This window comes from Scomber scombrus, chromosome 5 (genome assembly GCF_963691925.1).
Source record: "Scomber scombrus chromosome 5, fScoSco1.1, whole genome shotgun sequence".
Classification (NCBI taxonomy): domain Eukaryota; kingdom Metazoa; phylum Chordata; class Actinopteri; order Scombriformes; family Scombridae; genus Scomber; species Scomber scombrus.
The window spans coordinates 11,880,025-11,907,708 of NC_084974.1; the positions used below are offsets into that span (position 1 = coordinate 11,880,025).

Consider the following 27,684-nt stretch of genomic DNA (forward strand, 5'->3'; position numbering starts at 1 on the left):
TTACTGCAATTTATCTAAGTCACGAAGTCACGGCAGTTTCGCGGAGCCGTGCTATGACGACCCCGCCCACGTTGAGTAGGTACTTTTTGTAATGGAAAAGGAACCGTGCCGAGTCGAGGCGAGGCGAGTCGTGCTGAAACTGTGTAGTGGAAAAGCGCCATAAGGGAGAGGAGATAAGGTACACATCCCTTGCTACCGCCTGAACTCCCATCCACTCTCCAAGTGAGGCGCTGCTCACCTCGAATGAGCACCCTGATGTTTCCGACAGCCCCTGAAAGCACCGCGTGTAACACGTCACCGGCTCTCCCAGAAGCCCCCTCAACCAGGAAGTTGCTGTTTGCCCGACAGCTTTCTATCGGTCTTGTTTTGACAATGATGGAGGAGGAAGAATTTGAATTTGCGGAGGATTTGGAGGCTATTTTGCATCTCACTCCGGAGGTGCAACTAGCCATTGAACAGGTAGTTGATTGAGCTCGTTGCTATGGTAATTTTAGGGACATTAGTGTTTGTCTAGCTAACAACCAGCTGTAGACACTGGATGTGACTCTACCTTGTTACTGTCACTAACCCGAGCTAAATGCCTTTTATACTCAATTTAACACGATATTATAAAAGCTTAACTAATAGAAAACAGCTTGCCATTGAGTTTAAAGTTGAGTCAACACGTTTGACGTTAGTTTACGAAGCTGTCTTTGCTGTTTATTGTGACGACTCGTTTAATGTGTATCTATGCATGTTATTAGTAATGGTTAGCTTATTTAAAGGACGGGTTCACAGCTGTTTAAGTCTGTCTTTTTAAATATCTGTTACTGGTCTACAAATCACTGACTGGTTTAGGTCCAGAATACATGACTGACGTATAAACCCAGTAGGGCTCTGAGATCTACTGACTCAGGTGAGATAGTGGAGCCCAGAGTTCAAACTAAACATGGTGAAGCAGCTTTTTTAAATCCAGGTTAAAAACACTTCTCTTCTCCTGTGCTTATGATTTAGCTCTTTTAAAGCACGTACAATGTTAATCTTTCATTTGCACTGTCTGTATGTCCTTTTAATGAGCAAATCATTATTTTATGCTGCAAACTTATATTTAATGCTCTATTCTAGTCTAGTTTTTATTTTGCTAACCCTAACCCCATACTGACCATTAAAAGATCCCTTCATAATGCATTCATAGTGTAAGTAATGGGAGTAACCTCAGTAATCCTCAGTCCTCTTGTGCAAAAACGTATTTAAAAGTTCATCTGTAGCTAATATGAAGCTTCAAACTAAGTATTTCCAATGAATATCTTTCAGCGTTATAGCCAAAGTCCTTTTGTTGCCGTCCTTCCTCAGCAGCTTATCAGTGAAACACAAAGAGGGACTTTTATCCTAAAACGACTGTAAATGTGGTAGATATCCACCTGATATGACTAACAGGCTGCTGAGCTGAAGCCTCATCTGTCATCTCTTAAATGCATTTTATAAAAACAAAATGACTGTGTGGACACACTGTGGATTTTGGCCCTTATCACTTATATTGAGCCAGTATGAACAGGATGAATTATAACAGCGAGAAAAACCTCTTTCAGTGTTCATATAGACCCTAATGTTGTTACTAAAACAAATTGTGAACCTGTCCTTCAAGCTTAAGGAACGCCAACAGCCATGACTTTATAACTAAATGATTGTTTGTCTTTTGTGTTAAAGGTTTTCCCCAGCCAAGACCCACTGGACAGAGCAGACTTCAATACAGTGGAGTACATCAACACATTATTCCCCACCGAGCAGGTACAGCGGAGTGAAACAGAAGCATGTAGATGTACACCTCTGATCTGCAAATATCTATTAAAGTCTAGCCCACCTTGATTTCTGTTAGGTTAGGGTTTATTTTCCTAAGAGGAAACTTTATAGGAAATAATGTCACAGTAGGAAAAGCACAGGTGTAAATAGTGAAATCAATTATTAGTGACATCTGTGCCTTTTCTACAGTGCCATGTCAAAATGTTTTCTGTGAAAAGGCAGATTGATCTTTAGTTCATGAAATACAACTGTACTTACCTACTGTACAGTTTTAGCTGCTCTGCACTGGCTTCCTGTAAGTTTTAGAATTGACTTTAAGATCCTCGTCCTTAAATACAAAGCCTTTAATGAGCTAGGACCAAGCTACATGGCTAACTCCCTTGTTAACTATTTGACTTTAAGAACACTGAGATCATCTGCTGCTGGTTTATTGGAGGTTTCCAGCAACAGCAGACAGTAAATTGGGGATGCAACCTTTGTCAATTATGCCCCAAAACTGTGGAACAAACTACGGATAGATATCAGGGAAGCCAGTTCACTAGAAGCTAAAAGTGTATCTCTTCACTTTAGCTTTTAACTAGCTTTTCTATCTGTCAATACTGCACTTCTTCTAATAGTTGTATTTTTACTTGATTTTATATATTGTTTTTATTATACTTTAACTACTTTTACTATGTGCTATTTTTATTGATATATTCCATCTTTTTATTCTAAACACTACAGAACAAAAGACAGACATTTATATTCATTTGTCTCTGTGTGTATGTACTGTACATGACAGTTTACACACTTACACACATTTTAAGTGCAGATTTGTTTGAGTGTGTATGTACATTTACACATACATCCATTTAAACATGTGTGTATTGCAAATCCAAAATGACTGGGTTACACTTTATCTTAAAATATATAGTATACTCCAGCCATTCACTGCACATTTGTATGTATACTTCATCTCCATTAGGGGTCACTGTAACCAAATAGTAATTACCTCAATACTGGGGAAGGGCTCTTAGTAGTGTGCATGCACTTTCACCCAATTGGATTTTGTGTGTAATAATTCAACAGGTGAAGTGTTACACCTGCCCTGCATATGAAGTGTAGATGCAATATATAACTTTTTGTATAATTTGAACTGCTTGTTTAAGCACAAATCCATTACAAGCTGCATCTCATGTATTGCTATTCAGAGGCTTTTTGTTTCGAGCAAAAAACAGGGATAACAGTACAATCATGAAAATGCAGCATAATAAAGAACCAAAATTATATATTGAAGAGTAGTATTATATCTTAAAAAATTGCTTAATGTTTTCTTATAAATTTCTTTTTTGTTGTATTTCTCCTCAGTCTTTGGCTAATATTGATGATGTGGTAAACAAGATTCGTCTGAAGATTAGGTGAGTATATCAGTGATGTAATAATAATAATATTATTATTATTATTATTAACATTATTATTAACATTATTGTTTTGTTGTTTCACATGCAATGTGACTAAGTACTGTTTTGTTTCTGTTTTAACAGGCGTCTGGATGACAACATCAGGACTGTGGTGAGAGGCCAGACCAATGTCGGTCAGGATGGTCGACAAGTGAGTACTTACACTGAACTGTTGGATTGGCCTCAAAGGTTCATTGATATGTGTGTTGGTGTAAGACAATTTGAAAGAAAAACAAGTGTTTACAATTGTTCTGTTTCTCTCACATCATTGTAGAAACACAGCATGTAGTGCATACCCTAATGAACTGAGATAAACAGCTCCATTTGCATGTTGTACATATTCAGCTGTTGTAGTTTTCACAACAGCATCCCTCTCCTGAAGTTACAATGAAAGCAGTCGTTGCTCCCGACCCAGAAAAACACGTTCCTTCCCCTCGCCTGCTCTTTCCTCTTTCCACACAGCCTCCATGGAAAAGGACAGGATGACTCAGATCCATCCCCGCTGCTCAAACTGCCCCTTTTTACGGAAAACATGTCTGGGAAATAGATTCCCGTATGTAAATATTTTCTTTTAAACCCGGGCTTTTGCGTTCTTGCCTTTTCTTGTTGGAACGGGACGGAAAAGAACAATCAACGCTGATTTAACCCAGGTCCTTGCTCTGTCAAGGAGTTGTGGTTTAAAGGGAACATGACACCTGATGGGTGAGCCGCGTATGTTCTGACCAGTTGACATGATTAGGTGTGCGTTGTCGTCAGGGTGTCTGGCCTGGTGGCCCCCGTTGTTCCCAGTTAGCTACCGTTTGGTAGAGGAAACACTCTAAATCCCCTCCAGGCCAATAACATTATACAGTCACACACAATAATTTTAGTTTGTTTTTCCAGCCCCACAGAGCCATTCCAACATTTTCAGAGGGAAAATCCTTTCTACAGATGGAAAGATGGAGAGGTGTTCATTTCAAGAAGGCGAAACGAGACCTAATGAAAGCAATAGAATACAACAATATCAGCAGCTTAATAATTTCTGATGTTGACTGAACTCACTCACTAAGCTAAATGCAATCAACTGGTTGAAACTAAAGGTGGTAAGACTTGTGGAGAAGGATGGAGAGAGGAAGATAGGTACAGGAGTTCTGGGGAATGATTTTGCTTCTGTTATGACCATAGGGAGTCAGGAGTCAGTTATTTGCTGCAGGACTGAGGGTGGGTATTTGTCTTAGTGGTCAAACCCCAGTGGCTAATGGAGTGGTGTATTGATGGCTGTCTTAAAGTCGACACGCTATTGTTTTTTTATCTCTCATGTTGTATTGAGTTGATCCCATACACAGCACCAGTTTCGATACCTGTTGTTAAAAATGGAAACGTCAAATCTTTATATTCGTGTCTTTTTTAAACAAGAAGGCGAGGTAAAACATTTTTTACACATGACAAATACGTAATGCACCACCGAGTGTTTCCATTATTGATTGTCAATCATTTTCTTGATTTGTCGTTTGATCTATAAATGTCAAAAAAAGGAAACAAGAAAAGAAAAGTGAATCATTGTTTCACAAAGCCCAAGGTGTAACCGCAAATGTATGTGTTTCATGTTTCATTTCAACGGACAGTCCACAACCCAAAGATATAAAGTTTAGCATCATAGAAGACCAGTAAAATATCCATAACTTCCATATTTAAGAAGCTGGAATCAGAAAATAGCAGCTCTTTCTTCTTAAAGCCTAACCCCATCATCTGATTGTTGCAGTTCTACAAATAACAGGAAGCAGTTGCGAGTCCGTGTAGTTTTTGAATGAGTTCTTCCTGTGAATGAACACTGAATTGTTATTTCATCCCTTTAGAAGAGGTGCAAACATGCACACAGCCCCACAAGCCAAATGGGTGACAGAATGACCGGCTGTAATACATGCTGTCCAGTGGCACAGAGAGTCGGACTCGATTATAATCATATGAACTCTGTCATTTACTCCTGGCCAATAAATAAAGGGTTATTATTATCTGGCTGGGTTGGCACACACACACACACACACAAACACACACACACTGTATCTTTATCTGGTTGTGGTCTGCCGGCTGAAAGTTCCCTACCATTCACAGCTGCCCTTGCTTGATGATCTTGTCTGCCTGTTGTCATAGCAATGTGGATACAGCATGCACACCTGCTCCGGAGTCAGCTGAGCTCAATATCATACTGCTAATGAAGCGATTATTTTGCATTTATTTGTTTTTGCTGTAATCGAAAAATTAAGGTCGTAAAAACATTTTGGGTGGAATTCATGCAGAAAAGTCTTAAGTTGGGAAAGCTCATTAATGAGACCAAACATTTGTTATAAATTACTGCCTGCCATAAACATTCCTGTTATTTGATTGCTATTCAGCTTTTTGCCATAGAGAGCTGCTGTGCACAGGGGTTCACTCACACATGCACCCCCCCCCCCCCCCCCCCCCCCCCCCCCCCGCATCCTCGCAGGCTGTTCCTTGCTCCTTGCATGACTGGCAACCTGGCATTTGCGTCTTTTTGTACTTGTGTGCACCCTTTAAATGTCCACTGGTATCAAAAGGACTCCATTAGATACCATAGTGGTTACAGTGTGGGGTGGTCTTCCTATAGAATTGACTTCATGTAAATATTTTATGTTAACTTGTGTTTTGATTCCATGCTTTAATCTTCTCAGCACTCTATCTTCATCTGATCCATTTCTTTCGTCTCTTCTGTCTCTTTGTAGTGTTCACAACACAACACAACACACAACACATGAACTACTTCCTGCATTTGTACTTCTTTTTACTAATCTGGGTCACACTCTGCATATTCAGTTATGTGTAGTGACCTTTTCATTGTAGCCAATTAAATCAGAAAATTCCCTCATCTGTAAACACCAACGGTGCCAAACACTGTATTGTTTTTTTAGAAGTGAATATGAAAGGGAACTTAAGCAGTCTAGGGAAAGTGTAGCAATAGCATAGGAGCATATATTTATTTTTAAGAGAATACATTAAAAAGTAGGGTTTTGTGTTATATTTAAACTTGAGAAGTGATTCTATACAAAGCATTTCTGCAGCTATTCTCCTCTTTATCGAGTGAAACACTCTAAATTGTCTCCTTGAAAAAAAATTGTTTATATGAAGTGTAGTGCTTGGGCCATGTTCCAACTTTTAAAATAACGCCACTGATTTATCTGATTTATTGTGTTTGGCTCTAGACTCTTAAGTACCATTTTATATACCTTCCACTTCAGAAATCCTAATTGATGTCTGTGAGAAGGGAGTGAAATGCACCCCCCTGCAGGAAAGCTCCTCGCTCCTTTTTTTTTTTTTTTTTTAAACTCCTCAATACAGAATGTGTGTGCCATGGAACATGTGCTGCTTATCGCATGTTATAGGAATACACTGGTATGTGTACATGTGCGTGTTTGTGTGAGAACAGATAACATCTCGGGCGTGGAGGTGCCTGCTGGGCAGTGGTCTCTCTCTACTTTCCTCAAGGCTAAATACAGGAAATGAGCACTAGGCAGCAAGCCAGATTGACTCAGCTGAGTCTGCATGAACGACAATTGCAGCCTTGGAGGTTCTGGCCTCCTCTGGATGCACTTGGTTTGCTCAAAAAGATTCAGTGGCACTCCTTTCCTCCTAACTCTAAGATCAAAGAATAGTCACACAACTTAACTTAATTTTTCCAGTTCATTTATCCTATCACCTGACAACCAAAGAAGGACGCATGAAAGCTAGAGACAGCTTGACTGAAGACTAGTCAGAACTTAATCCAATAAGTTCCTCCCTTTCACACCTCCTGTTCAGACAGCGCAGATCCTTTAAGCCTAAAATACGGAGGATAAAGCTACATTTGTTTTTGTGCTATGATTGTATGACTTGGTCATAAGGTGCCTTCTTTATTTTGACTGTGGCTCCAGGGCTCTGTCACTATGCGTTGCCCTTTGACACCACTCACAGGGGGAAAAATAATCCTTTGCTGTCAGTGCAAGCTGTATTTATATTTGTATATTTTGTGTGTGTGTTTGCTCTCTCACTGTCCACTTGTTTCTTAGAGGTGCCTGTAAAAGTGGGAAATTCCTTGCACAGCTGGTGCCGGCTGTTAACATTCCGTGTGTGTGTGTGTGTGTGTGTGTGTGTGTGTGTGTGTGTGTGTGTGTGTGTGTGTGTGTGTGTGTGTGTGTGTGTGTGTGTGTGTGTGTGTGTGTGTGTGTGTGTGTGTGTGTGTGTGTGTGTCTGTGAGTGAGTCCGAGGAGAGTCAAAGTTGTGTCTGCAGTGCCGCCACAGCATCGGGCCAAGTGAAGCCAATTACCTTGGCATCAGATGTCAGAGCGAAATCTCTGTTTAGGACCATCAAAGAACAGCTGCCATGTTAGATGATGTGAAAATATTAGAATAGCACTTCAGCTATCTTACATTTGTAACTGTTATCTAATCTGGCCTGTCTTTCTAGGCTGTTAAATCTGCTAATGATCTCTTTAGTCTTTCCAGTGACAGCCTTTATGCCGAACTTAGCCTTATGGCCTATTTGTCAACTTAAGAACTATCAATATCAGATATCTAGATAGCTTGTCAATTAGATGGCCAATTAGTCTGAGTCTGACATTGCTCCCATTCTCAAGCTGGGAAGCTGCCTTAGAAGTTTTCACATGGACCAAAGCCAAAAACACAAAATATCCATGGAAATTTAACCCAGACTGGTACACCACAACTGACAGAGATATTCCACACACTGCCCTGTTTTTAACAACAAAGTATTATTAGAAGTGGAGCCTTTTTTTCTTTTTTTTCTTGTTAGGAAATCTTAAATTAAGTTGAAATTGTATATGTGAGGTGATATAATTTCAGTCAAAACACAAATAAATAAATGTTTAACACCAGCTCATGACAGGGTTTTAATATTTTCTTCTTTTGTAGATAAAAGAAAATCTAGACTTATACCTTATTTTCCTCTGTCCCTCTCTGTTTTCATTTTTGATATTCTGTGTGAGTATTTTTTGCACAACACAATCTCTCAGCCCAAGAAAGTAGAATGTAAGAAAAGTAAACATAAGTAAGTTTGGGACATCAAAGGCTACTGTTACTGTTTCAGGTGTTAGTGTTACATGATTTGGGCTGGGCTGAGCTAAGCTTTGGCCTTTTTTGACTTGTTTTGTTCATACCCATATTTTCAGTATAGCTGAATGGCAGTTTTGCTCACTCCAAAAAAGACACTCACATTGTCAGTGGATTGAAAATGTGTCTTCTGTATGTTTGATTTGTGCAGGCATTGGAAGAGGCCCAGATAGCCATCCAGCAGCTTTTTGGCAAAATCAAAGACATCAAGGACAAGGCAGAGAAGTCTGAACAAATGGTATGTATACACACACACACACACACACACACACACACACACACACACACACACACACACACACACACACACAGGGGATACTCAGAGATATGAGCCTAGCAGTGTGGAGCCTGTATCCTCCTCCCATTACAATAGAAGACAATGGTGAGAGAATAATTTAAAGTCGAGGTAATGCACCTTCCATGTGTCTCGCTGTTCCGAGCAGAACAGTGTGTGTGTTGTTTGTATGTATGTGTGAGTGAAGGTCAGAAGAAGGCCAGTAGGTTGGGTGAGTAAAGAAAGGATGAAGGGGGAGACTTGAATGCAGACCCTCCCTCGAGAGGCATGTCAGAGCAATTACTTCTCAGACTAGTGGGTGTGTCACTCATCTTGCTCTATTTCTCTTTGTCCTATTGCTCCCTCCAATTAACCACTTTTCTTTTTCTTGTACACTTTTTCTCACTTCTTCCTCTCCCATCTCAGTATGTTTATGTGCTCCTTTTGTCCATGCTTTCTCCTCCTTTATACTCTCTTTTACTTGAGAACCTGTCTGACTTGTTCCTCTTCCTACCTAGGTCAAGGAGATTACAAGGGACATAAAGCAGCTGGACCATGCCAAGCGCCACCTCACTACATCCATCACCACCTTAAACCACCTTCATATGCTGGCGGGAGGTGTGGACTCTTTAGAGTGGGTATAGTTACATACTGCATAGCACATTCAGACTGTGTCTGGTTTGACCCTAAAGCTTATTTGTTCAAAATAAAGTGTTGGTAGTTGTGTGCAGACAAGGGGTGGGCAATATGGTTGAAATCAGTATCATGCTATTAATGAGGATATTTCCAACATTTATGATTTATATACATTGATCCAAAGGTTTGTGCAAAAGTTTTAGGCACTTAAGATGAAGAGATTCTTATCCATAATGCAATACCATCAAGGAGGCATGAAGAGTCATCGACAAAAAGGACAAGTAGTCCTGCAACAGATGTTATGGCCCCCACCCAGAGCCCTAATCTCAACATCATCAAGTCATTCTGGGATTACCAAAAAGACAGGAGCAACTGAGACGCGTCCACACAACCTACCTACCAAGTACCTTGAAAAACTGAATATGTGCACCCAGTAGAACTGGTGCAGTTTAAAAGGCAAAGCATGGTTACACCTCATATTGATTTCTTTCTGGTTTCTTCTGTTTACTGCACTTTGTATGAATTTAACGCCACAAAGAGTCTTTATTTATCAATTATTTTTGAAGGCATCTTCACTTTACCTCTAGTGCCTACAACTTTTGCACAATACTGTATATTGCAATATGGTGAAGGTATGCAAAAGTGTTGCACTATTGTGCATTACATCACTTCAAACTCTTATTAGGTGTAAACAAAACATTTAAATAACTTGGTCAGCATGATTTTTGCAGAATGAAAACATATGTCCTATAATCACAATCAGATTCTGCTGGAAAATGATGAATAATATTGAATTATTTCCCAACTTCAGTGTAGACTCTAGTTGTGAGATAGAGCTGAAATGATTAGTCACTCGACATAAAAAGAATCTGCAGCTATTTTGATTTGATCAATTAATTGTTTCAGTATAAAATATCAAATATTATTTATTTCAAGCCTCTCAAATGACAGGAGCTGAGAGGAGACCCACTACGAACACAGTAATAAACATAAAATAGAATGATCACCTTGCTGGCATTGTCAACAAAAACTGAAAATGAATAAGCTTCGTAAACGTAGAATTTATGGCAGTTGAGCTCATAGGACCTGGTTTTACAATCCGATATTGTAATCAGCAGTCATTCCTTGAGTAGGGGTCAATGCTTAACTGGGGTCATCAGGTGGGCACCCTGTTTCCTTGGTGTTTTTTTTTTTTTTAAAAGGCCCATACAGCAACAGAACTTGATGAGAATCAGTGGAGTCTGGGTTTCTTCGGTCATTAATTCATTTCTGTTCATGTGGACTGTAAATCATAGTTGTGGAGGTAGGGGTAGAAGCTTCATTAGGGTTATCAGGTGGGCACTCTCTTTCCTTGGTGTTTTATTGATAAACTCACTTGATGCTTGTCGGACGTGGGTGTCTTAACTTCTTGACTGTTGCAGTTATAGAGAATATGTAATTCAATAATTAATGCGTATGCTTTTGTTCCAGAGCCATGACCAGAAAGAGGCAGTATGGTGAGGTGGCCAACCTGCTTCAGGGAGTGGTCAACGTGCTTGAACATTTCCACAAATACATGGGCATACCCCAGATCAGACAGCTTTCAGAGAGGTAACTAATATGCACATACTTTAACACACATACTCACTCACCAATAACATATGTGCTTACATTCCTTGTTATTTCTTTGCATATTTCCTTCAAGTACACTATCTTTGAGTGTATCCGTTATATTGCAGCAACCCTTGAATGCTTCAGGGACTTGCTCAATCTCACTTGAACTATTTTGTGAGCAGCAGATTTGTAAAAACAACTCATTTCCAGTAGCCAGTTCAAAGCTGGATCTCTCCTTAGAGCTGAAATATTCCACAGCTCATCAGCCGAACTGCTGAAAAGTGGTAACAGTATTTGGCTGGAGGTATTTTGCGTATTACATCCTGTTTATGCACACATTCACACACATACTCGCACAATCACACAAGTACGAGAACACACAGGAAGGAAACACAATGAATAGAGTCCTATTATGCCAGCATTTTTTCATTGTGAGAGCTTTGGGGCATACTTTTCTGCATGTTCTTTTCTTTGTATCTCTAAGTATGTGCTTCTACTCTTGTGTTTGATAAATGCATGTATTACAGTATGCACTTGACATTCTTGTTCTTGCCTGCAACATGTCCATCAGTTTACATATTTTTTACAAATGAATTTGATATGAGAGCCCTAACCCTAAACCAGAATGTTTGTTTGCTCAAATGTATCTAAATGTAATCTTTTGTTATGTCCGCACATACACACACACTCACGCACAGAACAAAGTGCATTGTTACACTGTTGCTTGCCACAGCTCTGACTGATTATATGTCATTTTTTACAATGGACAGACACAATGTTTTCCAAGAACACCAGAGTCTGTTTTGGGACGCATTGGCCAAATTCAGGTTGTAAGTGGAGGTGATTCCCCAAAACAAGAGAGAATGACCTTCTATTCTGTTTTGATTGAGGTGTGGCAGACAGTGTTCATACCAAATAACAGCTGTGTGGAAGAAGTGACTCTGCTGGAGAAACAGATGACAGGAGAGAGAGGGAGGATAGGAAGGGAAGGGAAAGATATAAAGGCAGGGTAGACAGCTGGACGCAAATGGATACAGAAACTGAATCAAGACTACATTTAGACAGGGGGCAGATACATGGACAAGCAATGGATCACCAAAATATAGGTGACAATGGACATTCAGACATGAATAAAATAAAGCAGCCAATGGATGTTTGCAGTGGCCAAGCAAAATATCCACTAACTATTAATACCTATTCAATAAACCATTATTTCTGAGGAATGGTAATACAGTTTAAAACCAAGGATAGACATTTTTATTGGGTTTTGAGGAATTAAAACATCAGCTTATTTGTGTGAGACAAAGAACTGAGTTAACATAGACTGAAACCGTGACATCATCCACTGGTTTGTGGACTGCTGTTTTGATGCCTTGAGTTTGGGAATTTGATTTTTCACAAGGATGGAGCTGACCCTAACGCTAGATTGAGTTGCATTGAGTTGCCCCTAGGTATGAAATGCGCTATATAAATAAAGCTGCCTTGCCTTGCCTAGATGCTAGCTTAGTTAGCACAGTACATTTAAAGTCTATGGTCTATGGTTAACTGTGATAATACTAATGCTTATTATTGCTAATGAGAAAAACAGGCTTAAAACCGTTAAAGCAAAATGTACTTACTGGAAAAACTGATCAGACGACTTCTTAGAGGGTTTTTTAGTACAACCACAGGCTAAACACGTTTTTTTCAGGTGACCAAAATGTTCCTGCAAACTTTCATGAATTGAAAACAGTCTGTGAAATAGCACCCTAAAGCATACCTTGGTTTATTGTCTATTTTATTGTAAACGAAATATGCTGTATGAAAATGAACATCATGCTGTAATGATGAAGACTTGAATCTAGTGATTGAGACCATAAACTCATTAGGAAAGTGTTTACTGAGATGATAAGTGAGACATACGGTCATTTTCCCATAGACTTCCATACAATGGAACTTCTCTCTTCAGCCTCCTGCTGGTCATTAGAAAGAATGCAGGTTGAAGACACTTACGCATTGGCTTGAATTCAGACTGGAAGCTACCTATTTGGTTAAGATTTGAGTCCACAGTCAGCTGGGTGTTTTTAACTGGCAGCGGGTGCTTGAAATGAAGGCTGCAAGTTCAGTTGGCATCCATCTATAATATCCACCCCCTCATGTTTATTCTAGACGATTGACATAGCTTTGGGTGCTGTCCTTGGTTAACCCGGCCTGGATGCCACCGTGGTGAACATAGGCTCTCTGAGGACATGTCAGGTTTAGATAGTCTTAAGCAGACCTCGTTATATAAACTCTTCTCTGTCACATGCTTTTGTGGTTGCTTTACTGACAAGGAGCCAGTTCATTCATATTCATGGAGACACACTTGTGCACATAAAGAAACAAATTTGTGTATTATTGTATTAATAAGCACTGGGTTTGAAAAACACCAACTGTATGAAATAATGGACTGTGACAGGATAGAAAATTTGATAGAAACAAAACAATCAAAATATGGTGGACAAGTGCTACAGGAATTTTTGAACAGTGTGTTTAATAGTGAGCCAAGACATTCATGCCTTGGAGGATACTCAAGTCTTGTGTGTATTATTCCAATATTATGTTTGACTGATTGAGAAATCAATGAAACATCCACTTTGTCACTGGACGTTTTCCTATCTAGAGTAAAAGCAGCACAGAGTGAGTTGGGGACTCAGATTCTGGCAGATTTTGAAGAATCCTTCCCTTCTCAGGGCTCCAAGGTAAATATGCTTACGGTTTGGTTGTCATTTCCCTGGACAAATTAATAATGTCTATTTCTCTTTAGACATGATTTTCTCTCAATCTTCCCCTCAAAAAAAGTTAACTTTTATGTCCCAATCCATTCACACAGAGACCAGGGGGTCCCAGTAATGTGCTTAAAGATGCCTGCCTGGTTGCAAATGTGCTCGATCCGCGCATTAAGCAGGAGATTATCAAAAAGTTCATCAGGCAGCACCTCTCTGAGTACCTGGTACTCTTCCAGGAAAACCAAGATGTGAGTACAAATTGAAAGTAAAAAAAAGGCTCTAAATGTGTGCTCCATAATGGATCGATCACGGATGTATGTATTGATGAAACATATACCCTGCCCTGCTGTTTAGGTTGCATGGCTGGACAAGATCGATCGCCGCTACGCCTGGATCAAGCGTCAACTTGTCGACTATGAAGAGAAATATGGACGCATGTTTCCTGAAGAATGGTGCATGACAGAGCGTATTGCTGTGGAGTTCTGCCACATCACCAGGTAAACACACATACAACCTATAGGAAGTAGGAAACCCTTCTTAGGACAAGCATGATAAGACTTTGAGTTCAGTGGTTTGTGGGATATTTAATGAATATGTTTGTTCTCTGTCTATCTCCAGAAAAAAAGGAGAGGAAATGAAAGAAAAAGAAAATAAATGTAATGTTATTAGATTAAACAGGCAGAAATTGAGAAATTGGAAATTTTTGAAGTGAACCACACTGGTGTGGTGTGCTAGACTGTGATTTGCAAATTTCAGTGCAGTTGACGTAGGTGGCCATCATGAGCAGTGACCTAGTGACGACGTGTCTCAGTCTTTTCCCGTTCGCTACACGAGAGGCAAAAGGAGTGGGCACTGTTTGTGTGTCACTTCCAAATACAGCTATCAATAAAATAACATCTGGCAAAAATCGTGGCAGTGTCATATTAAGAAAGTCTGCTAATGTTTGTTGCTTACAGTCAAGAAAAGTTTTTGGTAGGCGAAGACTACAAATATGTTTTAATAATGAGCTTGTGAGGAAATATGCTCATTGTGTGTGTGTGTGTGTGTGTGTGTGTGTGTGTGTGTGTGTGTGTGTGTGTGTGTGTGTGTGTGTGTGTGTGTGTGTGTGTGTGTGTGTGTGTGTGTGTGTGTGTGTGTGTGTGTGTGTGTTCCTAAGGGTGGAGCTTGCCAAAGTCATGCGAACTCGTGCTAAGGAGATCGAGGTGAAGCTGCTTCTGTTCGCCATTCAGAGGACCACAAACTTCGAGAGTCTGCTGGCCAAACGCTTCACAGGATGCACCTTGACTGACGTACCTGGAGTGAGAAAAGCACACACACTGATACACACATAACAATCACACATGACATCTTTATCTATTATATGTTTATGCACATTTGTCCTGTTGTAAGGCAAATTGTTTTATTGTTTGTACCACAATAACAGTTACATAAAACTGCTGATTTGTAACTTGTGTTCTCCATTTACACACACACACACACACACACACACACACAATGTACTCCTCAGTGTTACAGCCTGAAGAAGCCTTTTTAATCCAGATCACACTGAGAATGGACAGATTATGAAGTTCATGATTAGTTTTGTTTTGTGCCACAACTAGGTCGAGCTTGCGCAGGACTGATAATATTTAGACAGAGACCCTTTTGTCTTAAGTTCAGTTTACACCCGAGTGCTGGGATCTGTAATTCACTTGATTTCACGTGATTTGGCTGAGTGGAATTTTATTACTGGAGCTGCAGGTCATCCAAGTTTTATTAGAAGTGATCAATACAGACATGGAAGAAAAGTGATGAAACCTTCACTTTTCTTTAAAGAATATTGTCTTCAATAATTCCCCTCGCAGTTCTGAGTCAAGATTATTGTTAGTGTGAATTGAGCGGTAGAAAAAAATAAGTCATATCTGTGTTTGTACAGCAGAAGAAGCCAGAGATCCCGCTAGAACCCACTAACCCCTTTCTGGAGGATGACCCAGGTGAGGATGTTGGCACAGAGAAAGATGAAGATCTGGCCAAGGTGAGTAGACCATGTTTGACTCCTAATTGAATTTTTCTGTAACATAAATGTACCTTCATGTATTTCTTCCTCTGACTTGATTAGATCAGCTGCTCTTTCTAAAGGGAAAATGCTCATTTGTTCAGAATAGTCTCTAAGTTACTGTCCCAGCTTAAAAACATCAAAAAAGTTCTCAATAGATTGACTAAGAACTGGGCAGTTTATTGCTGGAAAATACTATGTTGATATTTTCTGTGTTGTTTTTGTTTGTTTTATAACTAAATATAAAATCTCCCACATCGCCTTATCTTTGGAAACCATTTCTATGTTCAGGGATATGACATTTAGCTTTTGCTTACTGAATTGGAAGCAAAATAAACTCACTGATTGGACTTTGTTAGAGATGCTACTAAAACCTGTAATTTCATTCTTCCACTCATAGCCCAGGAAACCCAAAGCTCCGGACAACCCTTTCCACGGCATTGTCTCCAAGTGCTTTGAACCTCATCTATATGTCTACATAGAATCCCAAGACAAGTGAGCAACACACTCGTACATACACACAGACCCACAATCAGGAGCAGGTTGTGTGTAAAATTGGCACAGGCATCTTTTTTCCATTGTATGTTCATCAATCAGATCCCCCACCTCCCATTCTACTTCCCTGCCTCTTCTGTCTTTCCATCTCTTGTTCATGTACATGTCTGTGTCTCCACTGTGGCAGAAATGTTTCCCATTAGCCACACGACCACAGACGCTGCGAGAGAGAGAGGGGTTGAATAAGTGCTGCCGCAGCAGATCTGCCTATTTTCATTCCCACCTCTTTATTTTTTTTCTTTTGGTGCCCCTTCTCCAGTCTTTCTTTGTGCTTTACTTTTGTTTTATTCCTTCTTGTTCTCAATCTCTTGTTCTTTATTTTTTATCTCTCCCCTTTCTCCCCTAGCCTGCTTGTCTTTTTCTGTTTTCCTCCTGCCTGATTTTTTTCACATCCCTTCCTCTGTCTCTCCACCATCCTTCAGTTCTCCCCCATCAGTTTCTCCCCTCCCCCAGTAAATGTGCAAACGCTCCAGAAACCAAACACAGTTTTGGGAGTGCTGTTCTTGCATGCAGCCCCCTGGCTTTTGGCTCTCTGGGGTGTTAAATGCTGTTGGTCTCTTCAATGGAACTGGATTGAACTATTCTGCAACTACAACCTCATTTCAGCTCAGTCCAAAGGCCTAAACTGGCAATGTCCAGATCAGCTTGTCCCCAGTGGGACATAACAGGAGAGAACAGTGGCCTGCTTGTTTTGTCCTTGGCTGTAGTTCAGAGATTCAGTAGGACTGGGCCACACCAACTGACTGTGGACCTGTTGACTGTAGCACTTAGGATTTTGATATGCTTTGGATAATTCTCTCCTATTTATCCATCTGGCCCTTTGTCTGTCTTCCTGTTATGTTATCTTTTTATTTACTCATTGGGGTCAGGGACCAATCATATGTTCTTTATTATTTTAGTTTGATTCATTTAATTCCTTAAATGTGCCCTTAATCCAACTGTGTGTGTGTGTGTGTGTGTGTGTGTGTGTGTGTGTGTGTGTGTGTGTGTGTGTGTGTGTGTGTGTGTGTGTGTGTGTGTGTGTGTGTGTGTGTGTGTGTGTGTGTGTGTGTGTGTGTGTGTGTGTGCGCATGTGAACCTGTGTGGGATTTGGCTGTTCTTACTTCTGCAGGAACCTGGGCGAACTGATTGACCGGTTTGTGGCTGACTTCCGAGCACAGGGCCCACCCAAGGCAGGCACAGAGGAGGGTGGAGCAGTACTGCCAAGCTGTGCTGACCTCTTTGTTTATTACAAGAAGTGCATGGTGCAGTGCTCCCAACTGAGCACTGGAGAGCCCATGATTGCCCTCACAACCATCTTTCAGAAATTCCTGAGAGAGTATGCCTGGAAGATCCTCTCTGGCAACCTGCCTAAGTAAGACTCTCTTTAAGAGTTATTTCACCCATATTACACATAAAAAGATTTTTATCTTGAATGCTATCCATGCAGGTAGCTTTGGTTTTATTAGCCCAGATTTTAGATATCGGATTTTAAGATTTCTGCCTCCACACCAATACAATGGAGGGAATGGAATTTCAATTGTGTTGCTCACAACATGGAAAAAAATTATATTTATAAAATACTAAAAAATTCAAAATTAAATTATACATCTACATCAACAAAGTCCCAGGTTACTATAAATAATCCAAAGAAAAAGTTGAGTTGACTTTCCTCTTATAGGTAAAATTGTATTGCTCCCTGTTAACTGGTGTCTTCAGTTTTCAGTGAATCATTTGAACATTAACTTCACTCATATTTTGATTTGATTTGATTTTCTGGCTCCAGAAACTCACAAAGATGGCAGTGAGTGAATAACAAGCGGGTAATCCAAAATTCAAAATGCTCCTTCAAATATTTTCTGTTCACTCTACACACATTTTCTTTCAGACTAAAGCTTTCTAGATTGAAATTGGTATAAGAGGGATAATGGCAAGAGAATAATTAAGGTGTCTAGTTCCACATAGAAGAAAAAAAAAAGAGAATCACTTGATAACAGCAGTAAATCTGTATCAAAAACAATTGCGCATTACAAGTCTAAAGCAGCGGTATAGTATTTCAACAGTTTCCATCCATGAGAATAATTGAATTTTTAGGGCTGTAACACAAACACAGATTTATTTAGGATTAACTTTCACAAACAAGCATGTCACGCCCATATTTGTTCATTCTTCTGGCATGGTGATGGGACTGTTTAGGAGTTTAGTTGGAAACTTAATGTCTTCAGTCCTCGCTGTGTTTGATGGATTGGGATGGCATGCTATGTAGGATCTGGAGTTGGTTATGTTGTGGCAAAGCCTAATACACTACCAGAAAAAACATCTCTGGCTCATTGGCCACATTAAAACTCATCACTGGCTGTGGTATACACACACACAGGCGTGTTCTGTTTCTGTCTCAGATATGCATGCATGCTAATTACCCACTTGCATTCACTGACTAATGTATACCATATTCTCAGCCGTATAGAAACACTTCATAAAAGATGCACTCAGACGCTTTGCAAGTGTGCACACTTACAGACACACGTAGTCACGCTCATCCAATGTGGTGTGCTGCGAATTGGTTTTGCAAGGTTTTGAAAGGGGCCCCCGAAAGGAGCTTGAACAATATTGTGGTTTTGCCCACGTCTCTGTTGTGACGTTTATTAATGACTGGGTCGCCGTTGCAGCATCCCTACACTCGCGTCATCTTGCAGTTATTCCTGTTGTGTCTCAGTTACTGAAATTTACTTTTTACCTGTGGTTTAAAAAAAATATGTTTCACAAGGGTACAAAGGGCGTACACCTCAGCCAGTTTTAGAAAAACAATACACAACATCTTGGGGTTCACCTCAACCTTCTCGTCCTCTGTGACCCCAGTGTAAACAAAGAGTTCGACCACATACATATAAAACAAACAAGACTGAAATAACTTATCTCTCCAAAATTGACAGATGTTTTAATACAAGCACTAAAAACATTATACAACATCTACATTTATCAATTTTGAGTACTCATTAGTTATGATCGGTTGAGAAACATAAAGTGCTGACTTGACACAGCAATGGATGACTGATTGGGCTATTTATCCTCTATTTGTGGTAACTGCTCATTTTCTGTCTTTCTCTCTCTCTGTATTTTTTCTCTCTGTCCTGTTTCTTCTATTTCTGTCTGTTTTTCTCTCTCTTCAGATCCAGCAGTAACAGTGGAGGTCTCACCATCAGCAGTTTGCTGAAAGAGAAAGAAGGCTCTGAAGCAGCAAAGTTCACAGTAGATGAGCTTTGCCTCATCTGTAGCATCCTCAGCACTGCTGAGTACTGCCTGGCTACCACACAACAGGCATGTACACAGATACACACATCCATACACTCAAAGTATCTGTGGATTCATGCCTTTAATTAATTTGAACTAGAGTCTGCAGTGAAGGTGCACACTAAAGGTTTATCTTAGACAGGTAGTTAGGTGTCTTTGCACATGAAGGGATACCAGTCATAGCAGCAGTTACTTGATCTCTGTTTCATTAGTGTTTTAAGGAACTGGCAGTGGCAGTTAAGATTACAACAGACCCTGAAAGGTTTCATGCATGCTGTTTTTCTGTAACACTTTCACCAATTTCAACAACATTTCAACAACTACAAAAAAAAGGCCTGTCACATATTTGAACGGATGTACTCTTAAATAACTCTTTAGCACTCTGATGCAGTACATATTCCTGAAATGCAGAAATACAGCTTTTTTTGTGTGTTTAAGCGTGTGCATTCATGTTTTCATTTGTATGTGTTACAGCTGGAAGAGAAATTAAAGGAGAAAGTAGATAAAGTCCTGGTGGAGAGAATTAATTTGACTGGAGAGATGGATACATTCAGCACGTAAGTGACAAACCTTTTTCTTTTCTTTTTTTTCAATAACATACGAATAAATAGAAAAAGAGCATGCTTTAATATTGTTGTTATTTACTCATGTTTTCGCAGTGTGATTTCAAACAGTATCCAGCTACTTGTTCAAGATCTTGATGCTGCGTGTGACCCTGCTCTCACTGCTATGAGCAAGGTTGGACAGACTTACACATTCTTACATGTCTTAACCTCAAACACTATTGAAGTCAATACCACTGTCATTCATTAAAAAGTTAAATGCACATAATCAAGATTGCTGTATAACAACTTTTCGGCGGTCTTTGTGAAAGTGTCATCGTCGTCATCATCAAGTGTGATCTTCCATTTTCTCTTTATCTCTCTCTCTCTCTCAGATGCCGTGGCAGAGTGTGGAGCACGTGGGTGACCAGAGTCCTTATGTGACTTCAATCATCATGCACATTAAGCAGAATGTGCCGATCATCAGAGACAATCTAGCCTCTACACGCAAATACTTCACACAATTCTGCATCAAATTTACAAAGTAACAATATACACACACATACCCGTGGCTTTATCCATACTCCATGATCAAAGGTTCATATAATTGATATGTTTGTCACTTCTCTCTTTCTTTAGCTCTTTCATCCCCAAATTTATCAACCACTTGTTCAGATGTAAGCCTATCAGCATGGTGGGAGCTGAACAAGTAAGTGCAGTTTATGCTAATCTTGCCTAAAACTTCACTTGTGAGTCATCTTCAGCACATATTAAGCTCCACATGTATGTTCTCTATTACATTGATATTGCATCACAAAATCCATGAATGACACAGACAGTGGTTTAATCTTTAATAACGGTTCTGTACTGTGTACTCCATCCCACCAGCTCCTTCTGGACACTCACTCCCTGAAGACTGTCTTGTTGGATCTGCCCTCCATAGGTTCTCAGGTGCTCCGCAAGGCACCTGCCAGCTACACCAAGATTGTGGTGAAAGGCATGACGCGTGCAGAGATGATACTTAAGGTAAGGAGGATGGGTACTGCAATAGTGCAAACCAAGCTCTAGTGCAGCTGATGATCTTTGTAGTGCAGCTTCACATTGTGAAGGGATATCACAAGTATGCACAGCCCACCATACGTAGGTGAATGTTGGAAAAACACTCGACCTTGCTCTTAAGTCCAGTAAAGATTAATTTAAACAATTTGCTTTTCACATGTAAACTCAGAGTGAGCTGGCATCTTTGAGTGATGGAATTTAAAAAGAACTTCAAGTAGAAAATAGTTCAATTTAAACACATTATTAGAGCAGCTTAGTCTTTATGGGATACTTCAGATTTTATGACATTTAACTTGTGTGTCTAAATTCATGCTGGCCGTTTTAACAACCAAATCTTCAGTTTCTGACCTTTAAAGGCTCGGAACTTTAGACCCTTTTGTTTATGTGTGGTCTGAATGAAATCCATTTATCTCTTGTTTGCCATTTAACAGATTTAATGTTGAAATTCTGACATATCCAGTTTAACATGAACCATGGTGTTGACGTTAACGCTTGACCGAGAATAGCCTGGCACAACCTGCAGCTAACTGCTTTTTCCACTGATTGAGGTTCCATCGTAAGAAGAAACAATAGACTGAAGAAACATTTCTCCTTTGAGTGTTTGTGGTTTGACTGGCGAGTCGGTATTAAAATGTTTGTCTAGAGTCACTCGCATAGATTATCTACTCAGAGTTTATTCTGAGCAGAATAGCCCTTTAATTGTGTCTTTAACCCCACTCACAATAGCACTTTATGAGCATTTTTCCATAAAATAACCCACTTCACATAGGAGGTAGGGAGGGAATAGGAATGGATCTCATGCACCACCGGTTTAATGGGTGAGACTGGCCAACTCAAACCACGCACACGTATTCTTTCACGCAGTATGTGGTTTACCTAGGGCCAGTCAAAAGGTGCGAGTGAGTAAATAAGTAAATGCATGCAGCCATGCGTCTTCTCACGAATACACTTATCATGACACACCCACAGATGCAGTATAACAACTTGTGTGTGTTGAATGTTGTTTTCACTGCACAGAGCAAATGCAGGGGTCAAACAGTTAGCCTTGCCTCAAAATTACCTTATGAGACTCTAGAGGACACTGGTATGTGACTGCCATAGATTAACCCCACCCTAATTAACTGTCCCTGAAGTGTAGAGAAATGCGCACGCACACATACACAGAGGGCACGCCTGCCTGTCCCCATATTTCTCTTGGATTCCTGGGAGGCCTTCTTTCCTTCCTGAAGTTATCATGGTTGCGCTGTCTTGATGTTAATAGCAGTCAGTGTGACCTGCTCTAATCGTGCTATGCACAGTGGATATATGGCAGACTAGAACGTATTTTTGATTTTAACCACGTTTACATCCTGCCTTAGACTTGAGCCTTCAGGCACCATAACTTTGTTTTGTCTCAGACATCGACTTGTCTTGCAAACCCCTCTCAGCATTTCATATTTGATGTCTCTGTTTTCTACTGGGATGCACACTGTTCCATATGGCCTGTTGTAAGGCCTACTTTTGTTCCCTGGAAAAATGCCTTGAATGTAAATACATGAATTTCCACTCATCTGCCACACATTATAAGGGGCTTTCACATTACAGAATTATAGAATGCTTTCAGATCAGCCCACTCCTGTCTAGTTTTTCTGAATTTGACTGCCAGCGGGCCCCTTCTGCTGGAATGTGATCTGTTTGGCTTCTGAAGAAATCTCACAGACGTAGCTGACACTGCATGAAGACCTTCGAGTGGTTCACACACACGTTATTGTGACAGCAAAAGACAGCATAATCATTGTTAAGGATAGAAATCTGATACCTGTAGAAATATGAAAAGATAAAGACAGATAACAGACATAAATTTTAAATGTGTTAAAATGCTGTAAAATATAGTATAAATAATATGCAATCAAGCAATACATTTTGGCCCTGGTAGCAAAAAAGGAATAAAAGAGGTGGAGGTGGATCTCAAGAGATTTCATCCTTCTAAAAAACATTAAAGGAGCTGTATAATGACTTCTAAAGTGAAGGTTTTTGACCTTGGAAAGAGAAATAGAAGCTTTTGTAATGTGGCCAGCATTTTAGCCATTGACTTATTGCAACATCAAGGTTCTTCACAGGTAATTGCTTCCATCTTGGGCAAAGACTGAAGCTTCTGAAAGACAAACCCATAGAAAGAAGGTCAATGCAAGAATTCCTCTACGTTGCCACAACAATAGTTTTAAATTACACTCTGTGATGCCGTGACTTGAAATTAAATCTGAGCTTACCCCCGCCAAGAAAATGCAGTTCATTGGGACAATCAACAGAGCACTTTAATTTTTCAAAGCTCTCTTTGAGAATTAGGCATATAACCCACTGAAGCATTCCTTTTTACATTTCCAAGGCGCAGAACAAGCTGTAAACACAAAATTGTCATGGCTAACATGTTAGCTAATAGCTGCCTGTTTTATTTGGCGTTATTTTTCTGTTGACGTGGTTAATGTATCTCCAGTACTCACTTTCTTTTTAGCTTGGTTTTGTCTCCAACGACTCTTCAGGGAAATATGTTTCTTAAGCATTCAAATGTTTCACAATATTCACGAGATAGTTGCTAACTTTGTCTCTGCTATTTGATGTTGGACAGGTAGTGTACCATTGGTTTATCTGAGCGTATTTGCTGAAAACAGTTTCTTGCCTACATTTGTAAATGAAGCTGTGGAAAGCAGTTGCCAAAACAGTAAGGTTGCGAGCCGTAGAAAACAAAATAACGAGCTGAAAGATGCTAAAACGCTCCGTAGAGCTGAGGGAAACCGCAGAGTGGGTTGGTAATTCTCTGTAGGTTCATCACTCCAAGTGACCCTTTCACAGTGTGCAGTCATTTGATCCAATGTTGTTATAAAAAATATTGAGTGCAGCTTTAAACTGATGCAATATTCTTCTCCTCAGTTCACAGAAGAGAAGAATCAACTGTACTTTTTAGTTTCCTGTAAAATAAAATCTCTTAAATCTTTATGTAGCTGTCAAAGTATCCTCTTTTTACTGTTGAAGTGAATGATGGTGATGAATACATTTAGGCTGTTATGTGTGCCAGCGCACAGTTATGTTCAAAGTACATAGGATTCTTTCTGTCTGTCTGAGACGGCCTCTCCTGGCCGGTACGATGCCTGTGAGACGTGGCTGTTTTCCACGCTCCTCCAGCCCAGCCCACCATACTGGAGCTGCAGCTCGCTCTCTCCCACCTCTGAAGTTGTCTCCTGGGGAGTAGTTAAAAGGCAACCCCCCTTCCTACCCTTGTTTGGCCTGAATGCACCCCCCACCCCCCACCACTCTGTTGCTCTCTCTCTCCCTTTTTATGCCCGTTTTCATTCTTAAACTCCCCCCCCCCCTTTTTTTTTTTTTTTTTTTTTTTACAAGGTCCCTACAGGCCTTTCCCTTGGCCTGGCTCCAGGACAGTTGCTAAGTAAATCACTCAGTCAGCAGGGCTAGTAAGAAAGCAAAGAATTCCACACAATCCTGAGCCTTTCATGCCTGCTGTCTCTCTCTTTCTATCCTGCGTCTGATTCCTCCACTCTCTCCCTCCCTGTGCAGCTCACCTTCTCATGCAAAACGATTGAGTTTGAGCAAAACGATAGTAAAGCTTGAAAAGACAGACTGGGCTCCTTTGAAGTAAAGGATAGAAGTAACATTTGGAGAGATTGTCCGTGTGAACGTGTATGCATGAGATGGGAGATAGTGGTCTGTCAGCCATGTGTTAGTCTGCCTATTATGTAGTGGCTGGAAGAAATACTCCCCAGTCCACGCTTTCCACACAGTTTCTATTGTTTGAAAAAAACCAACCACGAGAATCCAATCCACAAGATTTGTGCCCCATTAAACTTCTTTTGCCTGCTCTTGGCTAATGCTGATTTTGCCTAGACTCATTATACCCCCAAAATAATTACCGGTGAAGCTAATTCTTCCCCACTCATGCATGGAGTAATTGGTATGTAAAAGGGAGAAAAAAATGTGAGGAGTAGGCTACTAAATATAGAAACATAGTCTCAACTGCAGCTAGCAGCTACAACTATTGGTTCTGTCAGATGGAGCCCCCCTCCCACTCCCCTCTGCCTCATTTGGGCTATAGCTGCCCCATGTGGGATCATTTAAAGATCTCTTGGGTCGACCCATGATGGTTCACAGGAAAGTGGGGGGCGGAGGGGGTTGAAACCCACAATAAACTTCATTTTTCTGCAGGTGGTGATGGCCCCACATGAACCGCCAGTGGTGTTTGTTGATAACTACATCAAGCTCCTGGCTGATGGCAATCCTGAGACCTTCCAGAAGATTCTGGACATGAAGGTTAGTTGGTTTGACTCCACCAGTGATTAAAAGGAATAGTTTTGGGAAACTTGCTTTCTTGCCTGTATCTTCAAAAGGAAACTAGAGCTAGCAGGCAGTTTGCTTAGCTTAGCATGAAGACTTGAAACACTTGAAACTTGAAACACCTTTAACCTAGCTCTGTCCGAAGCCACCAGAACCTCTACAACTCCCTCATTATCATGTTATATCTTGTTATGTGCAGGACTATTTCTTTGTTGGGGGTGGTGACTTCCTTAATGGGTCGTTTACACAAATGGAGTCAAAAATTGGGACATTCAAAAAAGTTGCACTTTTTAGCAAAACAAGCCAGAAATGTTACCTTTGGACAGAGCCAGGCTAGCTGTTTTTTCCCAATTCAAATCAGTATGTTAAGCCAAGCTTACTGGCTGTTGACTGTAACTTGACATTGAACGTACAGATATGAGTGTTATCAGTGTGTTGCTTCTGTGATCTCATCTGTTTTCATTTTTTCCTATAATTGTTCTTCCCCTTTGTTCCAGTTTTGCATACTAATACTCGACTACTCTAACAGAATATTTCACATATTCAGTGAGACATTTATTAATGTGTTGTCATTTTTCCTGTGTGTTTTTGTATACATTGTAGGGTTTGAAGCGCAGTGAACAGAGCAGCATGCTGGAGCTCTTCAGACAGAGGTTACCCACTCCACCCTCTGGGGCCGACGGCGGACCCTCTCTATCTTTCAGTGCTCCCACCCCTGAGCAGGAGTCCTCCCGCATACGCAAACTAGAGAAACTCATCAAGAAGAGACTGTGAACAAAGACACACTGAATAAACACAATGAAATTTAAAAATGCTGCATGCTGGGATTGTCTTCACCTCCCTCGCAGCTAATCATCTCAAAGACTTCATTCAGCTATTACAGCTCTACACAGAATTACAGAAAGAACAAAAAGTTGACTGAATTTTTTGACTGACAGTAATATGAATCAAGCTGACGCTGGATGAAGAATCTTCCTCAAATGCTACCTGATGTTTGTACACACACATTTCTGTAATTTCTCACCTTTCTTGATGACACTAATGTCTGAGCTTTGAAACATTAGTACATTGTTGCAGAGTGTATTTGCACTCATAAGAGCGAACACAGTGCTATTAACTAAATTCTGCTCAGAGAGCTGCTGGCTGCCTCTCTGGGAAATGTCTAATCAAGGATGATTACAGGCAGCCTGATCTTAATTAAAGCTGATGTTATCTGAATATAATGTATTTCAAGGATAGCCATGGCTGCCTTCAGCTATTGTAATTTCTAGTCGGGGATACTGGACAGCAATCTGTGTGCTTCTCTGCCTTTCATTAAAGTTGACATGAGACATAGGTGTTAGGTGTTTGTGTCAACGATGGCCTAAATTACAGCTCTCACTTCACATTCAGAAATTCCAAGTCCGGGACTAAAATTATCTTTTTATTTCTTGCATCCTCAGTTAGACTTGTGGTTGGCTTTGTCTTTTAACCCGGACCTTCGCTTAGGAAGGATGGAAGGATTGAGTATGTGTACATGCAATATGCGCAGGTGTGTGATCTGTCATATGTAACAGTCAATAAATACTCTGTACAAGCCGTAATGACTAAAACATCTATATTATCCCATTTGCATTGACATGAATTTAAGGGTTTGTTTTGCTGGGTATCAAGTTACAATATCCATCCATCCATTCAGCAGCACTATTGTACAGTAAGTAATGAGTTATGTCTAAACTTAAACATGTAATTTGGAAAACCACATCGTTTCATTACCAAAATGTACGAAGACTGATGGGTTTTTCTCGACACTTAACTCATAACCAATAATTTTCTGGGTCTCTCTGAAGCTGCTCCCTCATATATCTAATGCAGAACATCACTGTCATGGAAGAAAAAGAAAACTGACTATTTATTCAGTTTTTGCTCCTTGGGTAAGGTAACTCATTTTTGATGTCAGCACCTCCTCAGTTTAGAAAGTCATTGTAGATTTAAAGAAATGCTTTTAGGAAAACATTCCTGCTTTCAGGTACAACATGCTACTTGTCTGTATTGTCTGAATTATGTTCTACACAGGCAATTGTTGAACACTATTAAAACATTGCCACTGATTTTCCCCTGCTTCACTATGTGTGTGCTGCGTCAATTTGCTCACTGTGCACAATACCAGGAAAAAATATCAGTCAGATCCAATGTTGAATGAAGCGCTGCTGGAAAAGTTCCTATGTATGCATTCGTCTCTGGTTGCCGCTTATCCTCCATCCAATCAGCAGCGAGTAAATGCTTCAAAAGGCGTTTCCTTTCCTGTTTGTGGATCTTGAAGGCCCCTTTGAGGGAAGAGAAGTTTTGAAGA

General features: G+C 40.2%; 1 protein-coding gene across 1 annotated transcript; it reads left to right on the top strand.

Annotated features, from left to right (window-relative positions):
* The first annotated feature begins 318 nt into the window (after positions 1-318).
* Positions 319-26,930, top strand: vps53 (VPS53 subunit of GARP complex). Its single transcript, XM_062419479.1, has 22 exons — positions 319-459; positions 1,687-1,767; positions 3,127-3,176; positions 3,303-3,369; positions 8,470-8,556; positions 9,111-9,226; positions 10,699-10,818; positions 13,463-13,541; positions 13,673-13,816; positions 13,923-14,065; positions 14,725-14,866; positions 15,484-15,582; positions 16,004-16,098; positions 17,270-17,512; positions 19,308-19,455; positions 19,903-19,985; positions 20,088-20,166; positions 20,366-20,514; positions 20,610-20,679; positions 20,859-20,996; positions 25,224-25,328; positions 25,956-26,930. The coding sequence occupies exons 1-22, from the start codon at positions 373-375 to the stop codon at positions 26,124-26,126; spliced, it is 2,496 nt and encodes an 831-aa protein (XP_062275463.1). The 5' UTR covers positions 319-372; the 3' UTR covers positions 26,127-26,930.
* The last annotated feature ends 754 nt before the right edge of the window (positions 26,931-27,684 follow it).